Genomic DNA, 15028 nt, shown 5'->3' on the forward strand with positions numbered 1-15028 from the left:
TGTGCTTGCAAGCTATCACCCCATTTCCAACCTCCCTGTCCGGACCAACGTACTTAAACATGTTGTCTCCTCCCAAATCCATGCCCAGCTTTCCATGAATTCAATGTTTGAATCCCTTCAATCTGGTTTTCGCCCCTGCCACAATACCGAAACAGCTCTCATCAGAGTCACAAATGACATTCTTTGAGTGTGAGACAAAGGTAAACCATCCCTCCTTGGCCTTCTGGACCTGACTGCAGCCTTTGACAGTTGACCACTCAAAGGGCCCAAATTTAGCCCACCCGTTTTTTTCGGTGCACTCTCGTGAGATGCGCCGACTTCCTGGGATAAAAACAGTGCCAAAAAGTTGTCCCCGGATTCTGGCCGCTCTGTGGCCTCTCCCATGGCTTGGCGTGGCGTGACAATTCAATTAGGGGGGTGGAGCTAGGGCGCTGCACTTTAGAGTGCCGGCAGCTCAATGCATACGCACTGGAGGTTTTGCGCATGCCCAGTAGCTCCTCTGCAGCGTGGGACCCGATGTCCCGTCCCTATCACAGGCTGTGTGGCCTCATGACGCATGCTGGGCTGCTGCGTGTCATAGAGAGAATCCCACACCTATCCCCGGCCTAGTGGCCTCCCGCACCGGCCAGCCCGCTGACTTCCCGGGCCAGTAGGACTTAAGTTTTAGTTTTTATTTATTAACGATGGTTGAGCTTTGTTTAGTGAGGAGAGTTTTGATGGGGGTGGGGGGGAGGGAGGGAGAGAGAAGAGTTTTGATCCGGGGGTGAGTGTGATAACTGTGTAGCCAGTAAGTTTAATGAGCTTACTCAAGACTTTCCTTAACCCTGCTGATGAAAGTACTTTCCTACGAGCAGGAGGTACTTCTATTTTTTATTTGGATATTTTGAAAAAATATAGGTTTTCTCTCTTTACTTCTTTTATTTTTGTAGTTTAAGCTTCCATGAATGCTTCTGTGTATAGTAAATTAACTTTGCGAAGTTTGTCATATGTCCTGTATAGCTGTTTAATCCTATTCACTTTCTTTAGTCATCATTAAGTACCTACTTGCGCTGATTTCTTAAACTCTCCACAAGAGTTTTCTGTGCGGCCACATACACTGGCCTAAGTTAGTTTGGAGCAACTATTAGCTGTCCAAATTGGCTTAAATGGCCAAAACGGGCGCAGGCGGCTGGTAACGCCCGCTTTTGAACAAAACGAAAAACAAAAAAAATCCTAACTAACCCACTTACACTGGTGTAAAGTGAATGTTCAAAATGGGGATTTTTAAGATACTCCAGAAAGATCAAGTTGCTCCAAAAAAAAAACAGAGCAACTCCTAGCCAAATTTGGGCCCAACCTTCTCCACCAATGTCCAGCTGGGTGGGACTGCACTCGCCTGGTTCCATTCTGATCTATCTAATCATAGCCAGAGAATCTCCTGCAATGGCTTCTCTTCCCACTCTCGCATCGTTACCTCTGGTGTCCCCCAAGGATCTGTCCTTGGCCTCCTCCTATTTCTCATCTATATGTTGCCCATTGACAATATTATCCGAAACCACGGAGTCGGTTTCAACACATACGCTGACGACACCCAGCTCCACCACACCACCACTTTTCTCGACCCCTGCTTAGGATCTAAATTGTCAGACTGTTGTCCTTCATCCAGTACTGAATGAGCAGAAAAATGAGCAGAAATTTTCTCCAATTAAATATTGGGAAGACCAGGTCCTGCCACAAACTGCGTTACCTAACCACTGACTCCATCCATCGCCCGAGCATCAATCTGTGGGTGAACAAGTCTGTTCGCAACCTGGGGGTCATACTTGACCCTGAAATGAGTTTCTGGCCACATATCTGCAGCATAACTAAAACCGCCTTTTTTCACCTCCGTAACATTGCACGCCTCCGCCCCTGCCTCAGCTCTTCTGCTGCTGAAACCCTCATTCGTACCTTTGTTACCTCTAGCGTTGACTACTCCAATTCACTCCTGGCTGGCCTCCTACATTCCACATTAGGTAAACTTGTCATCCAAAACTCAGCAGCCCGTGTCCTAACTCGCACCAAGTCACGATCATGGGTGACTTTAATCTACATATTGATTGGGCTAACCAAACTGGTAACAATGCAGTGGAGGAGGATTTCCTGGAGTGTATTAGGGATGGTTTTCTGGACCTATATTTCGAGGAACCAACGAGGGAGCTGGCCATCCTAGACTGGGTGATGCGTAATGAGAGAGGACAAATTAACAATTTTGTTGTGCGAGGCCCCTTGGGGAAGAGTGACCATAACACGGTAGAATTCTTTAATAAGATGGAGCGTGACACAATTAATTCAGAAACTAGGGTCCTGAACTTAAGGAAAGGTAACTTCGATGGTTTGAGGCGTGAATTAGCTAGAATAGACTGGCAAATGATACTTAAAGGGTTGACTGTGAATCGGCAATGGAAAACATTTAAAGATCACATGGATGGTCTTCAGCAATTGTACATCCCTGTCTGGAATAAAAATTAAACGGGTAGGTGGCTCAACCGTGGCTAACAAGGGAAATTAAGGATAGTGTTAAATCCAAGGAAGAGGCATATAAATTGGCCAGAAAAAGCAGCAAACCTGAGGACTGGGAAAAATTTAGAATTCAGCAGAGGAGAACAAAGGGTTTAATTAAGAGGGGGAAAATAGAGTACGAGAACATGCAGGGAACATAAAAACTGACTGCAAAAGCTTCTATAGATATGAGAAGAGAAAAAGATTAGGGAAGACAAATGTAGATCCATTGCAGTCAGATTCAGGTGAATTTATAATGGGGAACAAATAAATGGCAGACCAGTTGAAGAAATACTTTAGTTCTGTCTTCACGAAGGAAGACACAAATAACCTTCCGGAAATACTAGGGGACAGAGGGTCTAGTGAGATGGAGGAAACAGGGAATTATAGACCGGTTAGCCTGACATCGGTGGTGGGGAAAATGTTGGAATTAATTATTAAGGATGAAATAGCAGCTCATTTGGAAAGCAGTGACAGGACTGGTCCAACTCAGCATGGATTTATGAAGGGAAAATCATGCTTGATAAATCTTCTGGAATTTTTTGAGGATGTAACTCGTAGAGTGGATAAGGGAGAACCAATGGATGTAGTGCATTTGGACTTTCAAAAAGGCTTTGGACAAGGTCCCACATAAGACATTGGCGTGCAAAATCAAAGCACATGGTATTGGGGGTAATATACTGACGTGGATAGAGAACTGGTTGGCAGACAGGAAGCAGAGTCGGGATAAACGGTTCCTTTTCAGAATGGCAGGCAGTGACTAGTGGAGTGCCGCAGGGGTCAGTGCTGGGACCCCGGCTCTTTACAATATACATCAATGATTTGGATGAAGGAATTGAGTGTAATATCTCCAAGTTTGCAGATGACACTAAACTGGGTGGCGGTGAGCTGTGAGGAGGATGCCAAGAGGCTGCGGGTGACTTGGACAGGTTAGGTGAGTGGGCAAATGCAGATGCAGTATAATGTGGATAAATGTGAGGTTATCCACTTTGGGGGCAAAAACAGATTATCTGAATGGCGGCAGCTTAGGAAAAAGGGAGGTGCAACGAGACCTGGGTGTTATGGTACATCAGTCACTGAAAGTTGGCATGCAGGTACAGCAGGCGGTGAAGGCGGCAAATGGTATGTTGGCCTTGATAGCTAGGGGATTTGAGTAGAGGAGCAGGGAGGTCTTACTGCAGTTGTACAGGGCCTTGGTGAGGCCTCACCTGGAATATTGTGTTCAGTTTTGGTCTCCTAATCTGAGGAAGGACGTTATTGTTAGTGAGGAAGTGCAGCGAAGGTTCACCAGACTGATTGCCGGGCTGGCAGGACTAACATATGAGGAGAGACTGGATCAACTGGGCCTTTATACATGGAGTTTAGAAGGACGAGAGGGGATCTCAGAAACATAGAAGATTCTGACGGGACGGGACAGGTTAGATGCGGGTAGATTGTTCCCGAAGTTGGGGAAGTCCAGAACCAGGGGACACAGTCTTAGGATAAGGGCAAGGCCATTTAGGACTGAGATGAGGAGAAACTTCTTCACTCAGAGTTGTTAACCTGTGGAATTCCCTGCCGCAGAGAGTTGTTGATGCCAGTTCATTAGATATATTCAAGCGGGAGTTCTATATGGCTCTTACGGCTAAGGGATCAAGGGGTATGGAGATTTATGGAAATTTTTAACCAATAAGGGAATTAAGGGGTATGGGGAGCAGGCGGGTAAGTGGAGCAGAGTCCACGGCCAGATCAGCCATGATCTTTTTGAATGGCGGAGCAGGCTCGAAGGGCTAGATGGCCTACTCCTGTTCCTAATTCTTATGTTCTTATGAGAAAGCAGGAAAGGGGTACTGAGGGAATGATCAGCCATGATCTTATTGAATGATGGCCTACTCCTACACCTATTTTCTGTTTCATCCATCACCCCTGTGCTTTCTGACCTACATTGGCTCCCGGTTAAACAAAGCCTCAATTTCAAAATTCTCATCGTTGTTTATAAATCACTCCATGGCCTCGCCCCACCCTATCGCTAATCTTTTTCAGCTTCACAATCCCACAAGATGTCTGCGCTCCTCAAATTCTGCCCTCTTAAACATTTTCTCAAAATCCAGCTTTTCGGTCACCCCTCCGAATCTCTCCGCTCAGCATCCACTTCTGTCTAGCCTGGCCCAGCCCAGCACTCTGTGTGGCCCCTGGCCTGCGAGCACCATCGGAGCAGGCCAGAGAGCGGAAGAAGCAGCGTGGCAGGAGCAGGAGAGCAATGGCAGTGAAAAGGGACGTCACCAAGGTCCAGGTCGGTGATTGGAGCATGGGCAGGTACCTCAGGAGCGGCGAGAGACTGTAGAGGGACGTGATCGGGGCCCAGGAGAGGCGCGAGTTCGGGGCCCAGAAGCAGCACGGACCAGCCCACACTGCGATATGTGTGCGCACTAGGTCCGTGCAGCAGAGCTAATCTCCAGTCGTCTTGGTTAATCCTTGCCACTGGACCAAGACCTAGCTCTGTCAAGCCTGTGTGGTGGTTGGTGTGCAACGGCCACCACGTTAAAAAAAATCCACGCACAGGCATCTTCCACCCTTCAGGATTTATTTCGGACCTGGAATTTTAGGTCCATCATTGAAACAACTGTGAACTTTTTGTCGTGGAAGCAAGTCATCCTCGATTCGAGGGACTGCTGATGATGATGCTTTCCATTCGCCTTTATATGTTTTTTTTTAAATGTTACAGATGCTAATATAAATGAAAGTTCTTTTCCCTAAAATCACACTGTTAAACACTGAAGTAAACAGTAGCTGTTAAACCTTTAACCACACCTTCACCACGGAGACTGGATTTCTCAAATGCCCTGCTTGCTGGCCTCCACAAATTCAAAATTGTCCAGAACTCATTGTCCATACCCTGTGCCATTCTTACCAATGAAGTGAATCTGCTTTTGGTGTTGGTCGAGAGGGAATGTTGCCCAGGATATTGGCCTCCTTCAAATGGGGATATTTTACATCCATTTGAACGGGCAGATGGCTCCCTGGTCCAACATCTCTCCTGAAAGACAGCACACCCAACAACGTAGCACTCCCATGCCTAGAGTACGACAGGTACTTGCATCATTATGAAGTGGCTGTCAATATCTTTCGGTTCAAAGTGTAGTGCAGAGTGCCAAGTGGAACAGTATAAGAACCACTTTAAGCACTGCTCCAGATGGAGAAATTAAATAGGTATTTTATCAATGTACAGCCTCTGATACTCTGAATCACAGTTGTCAGATTCTATATGCATTGCTTAACACAGCCTTACTACACAATCCGTGTACAACACTTGCATCACAGGTCTGTTTAGGGCAAGTTTTTGTGTCAATGTTACAGTAAAAGCTGAGAAATTAAATTTAACTGAAAGGAAAATATGGCTAACATCCAAGTTCTTTTAAAATGTAAGTGTTGATTCCAAATGTTGGAGGCTCAAGGAAACATACACTGCTGTACAAAATTACACCCCAAGTGCCCAGCCGGATCCCCTCAGCACTTTATAAACACACCGGGTTTTAAGAAACTGGATGTTCCCACTCATGAACTCAAATTGTATAAAGTATCGATGTACAGATTTCACTTCTCGCCTGGAGAACGCGATTTGCAGCCAGGCAGCTGAAACAAGGTATTAACATAGAAAATAGGTGCAGGAGTAGGCCATTCAGCCCTTCGAGCCTGCACCACCATTCAATAAGATCATGGCTGATCATTCCCTCAGTACCCCTTTCCTGCTTTCTCTCCATACCCCTTGATCCCTTTAGCCGTAAGGGCCATATCTAACTCCCTTTTGAATATATCTAACGAACTGGCCTCAACAACTCTCTGCGGTAGGGAATTCCACAGGTTAACCACTCTGAGTGAAGAAGTTTCTCCTCATCTCTCAGTCCTAAATGGCTTGCACCCTTTATCCTTCGACTGCGACCCCTGGTTCTGGACTTCCCCAACATCGGGAACATTTTTCCTGCATCTAACCTGTCCAATCCCGTCAGAATTTTATATGGTTCTATGAGATCCCCTCTCATTCTTCTAAATTCCAGTGAATATAAGCCTAGTCAATCCAGTCTTTCATATGTCAGTCCTGCCACCCCGGGAATCAGTTTGGTGAACCTTCGTTGCACTCCCTCAATAGCAAGAATGTCCTTCCTCAGATTAGGAGACCAAAACTGTACACACTATTCAAGGTGTGGCCTCACCAAGGCCCTGAATAACTGGAGTAAGACCTCCGTGCTCCTATACTCAAATCCTCTCGCTATGAAGGCCAACATGCCAGTTGCCTTCTTCACCGCCTGCTGTACTGCATGCCAACTTTCAATGACTGATGTACCATGGCACCCAGATCTCGTTGCACTTCCCCTTTTCCTAATCTGTCACCATTCAGATAATATTCTGCCTTCTGGTTTTTGCCACCAAAGTGAATAACCTCACATTCTGTCATGCATTTGCCCAATCACCTAACCTGTCCAAGTCACCCTGCAGCCTCTTAGCATCCTCCTCACAGCTCACACCGCCACCCAGCTTAGTGTCATCTGCAAACTTGGAGATATTAGATTCAATTCCTTCGTCTAAATCATTAATGTATATTGTAAATTGCTGGGGTCCCAGCACTGAACCTTGGCGGTACCCCACTGGTCACTGCCTGCCATTCTGAAAAGGACCCGTTTATTCCTACTCTCTGCTTCCTGTCTGCCAACCATTTCTATCCACATCAATACATTACCCCCAATACCATGTGCTTTAATTTTGCACACCAATCTCATGTGTGGGACCTTGTCAAAAGCTTTGGCTAGAATGGATTCTGCAGCTATCAGTCACATACCGGTAACACACTCTTAGATAGCTCAGTATCTGTCAAAACTTTAAATATTTAAGGCTGAAAGAGGGAGACACAATTCTTTTTCAGAACTCATTTCATTTCAACTCACCAGATGCTGTTGAGAATAAAGAACAGCTGTATGAAAATGCACCCGAAGGGCAAGATTCCACCCATGACAATGCCTGGTAAAGGTTTTGTAAAAAAGGATTGCTCTGGGATTTGACGTGGAATCTGATTTGTGCGGACAGGATGATCAATAGGCTGAAAGGAAAATGCATGAACAAAATCAATAGCACGTATCAAAGTCGACTACCAGTTTTATTGGTGCTCACCACATTTAATGGTCTAATTTTCGTGTTAGACAAGTGAAAACAGAAAATATGCATACAGAAAAAGGGAACACAGTTACACTCGATGATTGGCTTGTAATTTCATTGCCAATTGAATATTGGGAAGACCGAAGCCATTGTTTTCAGTCCCCGCCACAAACGCCGTTCCCTAGCCACTGACTCCATCCCTCTCCCCAACTTGTGTCTGAAGCTGAACCAGACTGTTCGCAACCTTGGTGTCATATTTGACCCTGAAATGAGCTTTCGACAACATATCCACAGCATAACTGAGACCACCTATTTCCACCTCTATAACATAGCCCTTGCCTCAGCTCATCCGCTGCTGAAACCCTCATCCGTGCCCTTGTTACCTCCAGACTTGACTATTCCAACACACTTCTGACTGGCCTCCCACATTCTACTCTACGTAAACTAGAGGTCCTAACTCGCACCAAGTCCCGCTCACCCATCACCTCTGTGCTCGCTGACCTACATTGGCTTCCGGTTAAGCAAGGCCTTGATTTAAAAATTCTCATCCTTATTTTCAAATCCCTCCATGGCCTCACCCCTCCCCATCTCTGTAATCTCTTCCAGGCCCTCAACCCGCACCCCTCCTCCCTCCTCCCCCCCACCCCCGAGATGTCGGCACTCCTCTAATTCTGCCCTCTTCAGTATCCCTGATTATAATTGCTCAACCATTGGTGGTACCTTCTGTTGCCTGGGACCCAAGCTCTAGAACCCCCTCCTCAACCCCTCTGCCTCTCGAGCTCGCTTTCCTCCTTCAAGATGCTTCTTAAAACCTACCTCGTCACCTGCACTAACTTCTACTTATGAGACTCTGTCAATTTTTAAAATCTCAATATTCATGTGAAGCACCATGGGACGTTTCATTGCATTAAAGGCGCTACATAAATACAAGTTATTGTTGAACACTAATGAAGGTTTAAATGATCGCTAATGTGGGATTAAAATTCACTTTATTCAACCAGAGTCCAGTATATGTTCAGACTTAGTTATGCATATTTATGATTTTATTTTGTATTATTTTATTTTGCTACATCTCCGTTTTGTGCATTTACTGTTCTTACAGCTAAGTGCATTCTATAAAAATTTGCATCTCAATATTCCCAACACAAATTCTTAAAATAGAATTGCCTATCAGCGTGGGCCAGAGTTAAGAGGGGGAAAAAGGCACTCAATGAATACAGCGCCAACTATAATGAACATTAAAGCTTCACTTGTATCATTTTGTTTGAAAGTAAAATACCAACTGCAGCTTTTCAATTACACGTCATGTCCCTCACATAGAAGATGTCAACCTTCCACAATTTACAACCCTTTTCAATTGTTACTTCTGATGTCCCCCACTGATTGATGTCTGTAAAAACTCATCCTGGCCCAAGACCGCCCTAAGTGGAGGAAGAGCATCTGGGAGGGTGCTGAGCACCTCGAGTTTCGTCGCCGAGAGCATGCAGAAACCAAGCGCAGGCAGCGGAAGGAGCGTGCGGCAAACCAGTCCCACCCACCCTTTCCTTCAACCACTGTCTGTCCCACCTACAACAGAGACTGCAATTCCCGTATTGGACTGTACAGCCACAGAAGAACTCACTTTTGGAGTGGAAGCAAGTCTTCCTCGATTCCGAGGGACTGCCTGATGAGAGGTCACGGGTTTATGAGGTGCTATCGAAGAGGCCTTGGGAGTTGCTGCAGTGCATGTTGCACCTGCTAAGCACTGCAGCCACGGTGCGCCAGTGGTGAAGGGAGAAAATATATTTAAGCTAGGGAATTGATTGTTTGTTCTGAATGATGTCGAGCTTCTCAAGAGTTGTTGCAGCTGCACTCATCCAGGCAAGTGCAGCGTATTCCATCATGCTCCTGACTTGTGGCTTGGAGATGGTGAAGGGGCTTTTGACAGTCCTATATACTGTGTGGCATGCAGCATAAATATATATTCTTCAAATAAAAGCAACACAAACCAGTAGCAAATGTAACAATCCCAAATAAGAATGTTTATCTGCTCATGACAAACGAGAGCATCATAACGGGAAGAAAGTTTAAAAAAAAGTTTGCACCAAACAAGACCCTGGTGAAAACGGCTAACAGAAGTGTTGGGCTCACAGTGCACACACATCCAATACATTTGTCACCGTGCACACATTAAATTATGTCATGATAATTTAACAACTGATTTTACCATTTATGGTCCGTTTGCCTGTGCATGTTGAGGATGTGCACAGGATATACAATCACCCGCAAAGCAAGGTACGCATTCCTCAAATCCCCACTTCTTCATTTCCTGCGACAATGACGGAAGGAATGACAACTGAGAGAAGAGCTGCATGCACCCATGTTCTTCAGGGGAGATCGGAGAAGGAAACTAGTTTTCTTAAATTAGTCGCTTAACAAGCTGGGTAGATGCAAAGCCCACGATGGAATAATTACATTTGGACTCCTGACTGGGCAACGTTGATGGGCTTTTTCTCACGTTGGATTTTCCTATGCTCCCGTTTGGAAGGTGTGTGCCAATGCACACTGATCCTATTTACAAGTTTCCTTATTACCAGAACTTTGCAGGGTTTCCTGCAATCCTGGTCATTTCAGTTTTGGACATTTCATTTACCATTTGCAGCAAAAACGTAAATGAACAGACTGAAGGTCCAGATGAAACGGGCCCACCGCCCCATTTGATCAATTCTTTGATAGTCCAGTATCCTGGCCCCAACCATCCTTCCCGGTAATTTACTCCAGCTGCTGATTGCCCTCTGTGCAAGGAAACACTTCCCCATGTCTGTTCCAAATGTGCCCATCACAAACCTGACCCTTGTACTCTTGCCCCGGTCCATCTGAAATCAGTTTTGGGATCATTTACCCAGACTTGTCCCAGACAGGATTTATTCTCCCTCTGTTTCGCCTCTACATGCATACACAGCAAATCGGCTTTTCAGGTTACAGGTGCAAGAACAGTCACCATTTTGTGAAACTTACCCTTTTCTTAAATCCAAAATAAGCACCAACAAAAGTCAGCGGTACGGAAATTCCAAACCACATTGCTAAAATTGCGACTAGTGTCCCAAAGGGAATAGCAGCCGATGATCCTTCAACCCAAAGGATGAGGTTTGTCAGAAAGAAATCAATGAAGACAATTCTGTGAATGAAAGTAACATTGCGTTAAGTTTAAATGTAGTGCAGCGAGATTCCTTTAGTCACTACCTAAACCTGGCTCAGAAAAACCACGTAAATGCTTTCACAATTGTATTTACAGTGCTTTTACATTCACCAAGACTATGGTGAGCGAGCCCGATTAGTCCACGAGAACACATTCGCCAAATTAAGCAGGTACGATGAAGAGGCTGAACGAAAACAAAATATTTACAAATTTTAGCTTATTCCATCCGGTTCCACTTTACATTTAGCGGGAACGATAGAACAAAAGGAAGAGGCTGCAATTTGAAGCAATCATTAATTCTTCAAAACAATAAGAGATTAATACTGGCTAAAAGATCACCATCAGAACATTGCTGTATCATCGGCCCTCACCATCACCGGACAGGGTATAATCTGGGGCAACTGATGTATGTGACCTTGTGACAGACAATCAGAGCCATCTTCTGAAGACCATCAAGGTAGGCACCAGCCCCAGGAGGTCTCGGCACTGGTCAGTATCACTACACACAAGATTCAACAGTTGAATTGGAAGGAGCCGCAGAACTCCAATAACATTCACAAACTGCACGAGCTTTCCCCTTGCAATTAACGATATGCAAGAAATGGGGTGTGGGGTCCCCCTCAATCAAGTCTAGTCTCCATATTACTAAAAGGATTTGTAACAGCTTTGCAACACGCTTCAAATAGCTTTATTACATTTAAAAGCTCATTTTAGAATTGAACTTTGGAACATTTGACAAAAGAAGCAAAATAAAAATGGCTTCAAATGATTCAGCATAGTTTTGAAACAAGGGGTCATACTTTAAATAAGGCGAGCTACAAATGATGTAGGTTCCCTTGATGTATTTTACTGAATACATTGACAAATGTAAACTAAGATTAAGTCTGCAACTAGATTCACTCAGTGAACTGCAGCTGCACCAGGCAGACTTTGGTCAGAAGACCATGGGGAATATTTGATGAAATCAACAGTGCATTTTGGGTTCAGTCTATGTAGCATCACAATTAGCACAGAAATGCATTCTGGTCAGGTCTGCTACTTCATTAATAAACAGAAGACTGCTCCCAATGAAGAGCAGAGGGCATTTATACTTTAAGCACCCTTTACTTCAAGACGACGACTTGATCGCCTCCCTTGCCAGCCTCTCAAACTCCTCCCAGATAAAGTTCAACATGTTCAAAGCTAGTGCCCATTGTTCAGTCTCGCACTAGATTCCATTTCCTCTTGACCCCAGATCTTGTTGACGTCCACTGGGTCTCTGTCCCTCAATCCATCAAGTTCGATCATTTTGTCTTTGTTTACAAATCTCTCCACAGCCTCCCTAGTTGGTTCCTCGACATATTGGTCTAGAAAACCATCCCTGATGCATTCCAGGAAATCCTCCTCCACCATATTACTTCCAGTTTGGTACGCCCAATCTATATGCATATTAAAGTCACCCATGATAACTGCTGCATCTTTATTGCATGCACCCTGAATTTCCTGTTTGATGCCCTCCCCAACATCACTCCTACTGTTTGGAGGTCTGTACACATATAGATTTCACATCATCCAAGCTATGATGTGATTGGGATAACAGAGACATGGCTCCAGGATAATCAGGGCTGGGAACTCAACATCCAAGGGTATTCAACATTCAGGAAGGATAGAATAAAAGGAAAAGGAGGTGGGGTAGCATTGCTGGTTAAAGAGATTAATGCAATAGTTAGGAAGGACATTAGCTTGGATGATGTGGAATCTATATGTGTAGAGCTACAGAACACCAAAGGGCAAAAAACGTTAGTGGGAGTTGTGTACAGACCTCCAAACAGTAGGAGTGATGTTGGGGAGGGCATCAAACAGGAAATTCGGGGTGCATGCAATAAAGATGCAGCAGTTATCATAGGTGACTTTAATATGCATATAGATTGGGTGAACCAAACTGGAAGTAATATGGTGGTGGAGGATTTCCTGGAATGCATAAGGGATGGTTTTCTAGACCAATATGTCAAGGAACCAACTAGGGAGAAGGCCATCTTAGACTGGGTGTTGTGTAATGAGAGAGGATTAATTAGCAATCTCGTTGTGCGAGACACCTTGGGAAAGAGTAACCATAATATGGTGGAATTCTACATTAGGATGGAGAATGAAACAGTTAATTCAGAGACCATGGTCCAGAACGTAAAGAAAGGTAACTTTGAAGGTATGAGGTGTGAATTGGCTAGGATAGATTGGCAAATGATACTTAAGGGGTTGACTGTGGATGGGCAATGGCAGACATTTAGAGACCGCATGGATGAACTACAACAATTGTACATTCCTGTCTGGCGTAAAAATAAAAAAGGGAAGATGGCTCAACCGTGGCTACCAAGGGAAATCAGGGATAATATTAAAGCCAAGAAAGTGGCATACAAATTGGCCAGAAATAGCAGTGAACCCGGGGACTGGGAGAAATTTAGAACTCAGCAGAGGAGGACAAAGGGTTTGATTAGGGCAGGGAAAGTAGAGTACGAGAGGAAGCTTGCAGAGAACATTAAGGCCGACTGCAAAAGTTTCTATAGATATGTAAAGAGAAAAAGGTTAGTAAAGACAAACGTAGGTCCTCAGCAGTCAGAATCAGGGAAAGTCATAACGGGGAACAAAGAAATGGCAGACCAATTGAACAAGTACTTTGGTTCGGTATTCACTAAGGAGGACACAAACAACCTTCCGGATATAAAAGGGGTCAGAGGGTCGAGTAAGGAGGAGGAACTGAGGGAAATCCTTATTAGTCGGAGAATTGTGTTGGGGAAATTGATGGGTTTGAAGGCCGATAAATCCCCAGGGCCTGATGGACTGCATCCCAGAGTATTTAAGGAGGCAGCCTTGGAAATTGCAGATGCATTGACAGTCATTTTCCAACATTCCATTGACTCTGGATCAGTTCCTATGGAGTGGAGGGTAGCCAATGTAACCCCACTTTTTAAAAAAAGGAGGGAGAGAGAAAACAGGGAATTATAGACCGGTCAGCCTGACATCAGTAGTGGGTAAAATGATGGAATCAATTATTAAGGATGTCATAGCAGCGCATTTGGAAAGAGGTGACATGATAGGTCCAAGTCAGCATGGATTTGTGAAAGGGAAATCATGCTTGACAAATCTTCTGGAATGTTTTGAGGATGTTTCCAGTAGAGTGGACAAGGGAGAACCAGTTGATGTGGTGTATTTGGACTTTCAGAAGGCTTTCGACAAGGTCCCACACAAGAGATTAATGTGCAAAGGGATTGGAGGTAGTGTGCTGACGTGGATTGAGAACTGGTTGGCAGGCAGGAAGCAAAGAGTAGGAGTAAATGGGTATTTTTCAGAATGGCAGGCAGTGACTAGTGGGGTACCACAAGATTCTGTGCTGGGGCCCCAGCTGTTTACATTGTACATTAATGATTTAGACGAGGGGATTAAATGTAGCGTTGTGGATATCTGAACGGAATATATGGAATTAAGAACAGTAAAGTAAACGGGATATATGAAAATGTATAAGCCATGGAAGAATAGCTGGGAGAATGTCAGATTGCAAATAGTGCAACATCAGCTTAGCTAACAGTCTGTCTCAAGGTTTCAAGTCACTAATCCTGCCAATAATATATAGTTGTAACATGAAATACATCTGCAGAATTGCAAGGTCTCAGTAAATAAATAGTCACACCATTAGATTGAAACATTTGGAGGCAATACTTGAGCTTTCAAGAAGAACATCTCATATGGATTGACTAATGAGTGGCTGAGTTAGACTGTCAATCCATTTGTATTTTGTTATCTGATTTCAAAACTGTATAACTGTTAACGCTTTACGATGTAACTTCACCTATCCGTAGGGAGTGTGTACGCTCTATCCAGAGAGTATATCTTCTGTCTGATAGGTCTTACTGGCCGGTAATAAAGACTGCTTTGTTCAAAGCACAAGAGGTATTCGACTCAGTAATTTTACTGAACCAGATTGAGGTAAAAGAATCCAGGAATTAACATTGTGTCCAAATTTGCGGATGACACTAAGTTGGGTGGCAGTGTGAGCTGCGAGGAGGATGTCATGAGGCTGCAGAGCGACTTGGATAGGTTAGGTGAGTGGGCAAATGCATGGCAGATGAAGTAAAATGTGGATAAATGTGAGGTTATCCACTTTGGTGGTAAAAACAGAGACACAGACTATTATCTGAATGGTGACAGATTAGGAAAAGGGGAGGTGCAATG

General features: G+C 44.5%; 1 protein-coding gene across 1 annotated transcript in view; it reads right to left on the reverse strand.

Annotated features, from left to right (window-relative positions):
- The window catches only part of LOC139265679 (transmembrane 9 superfamily member 2-like), a 124772-nt gene that overhangs the window by 28667 nt on the left and 81077 nt on the right, over positions 1–15028 (reverse strand). Inside the window, exons 13-14 of the mRNA XM_070882900.1 lie at positions 10645–10804; positions 7440–7591 (exon numbers count right to left, since the gene is read on the reverse strand). Coding sequence (XP_070739001.1) covers positions 7440–7591; positions 10645–10804 — 312 coding nt within the window. The remainder of the gene's footprint in view (positions 1–7439; positions 7592–10644; positions 10805–15028) is intronic.

This window comes from Pristiophorus japonicus, chromosome 6 (genome assembly GCF_044704955.1).
Source record: "Pristiophorus japonicus isolate sPriJap1 chromosome 6, sPriJap1.hap1, whole genome shotgun sequence".
NCBI lineage: Eukaryota > Metazoa > Chordata > Chondrichthyes > Pristiophoridae > Pristiophorus > Pristiophorus japonicus.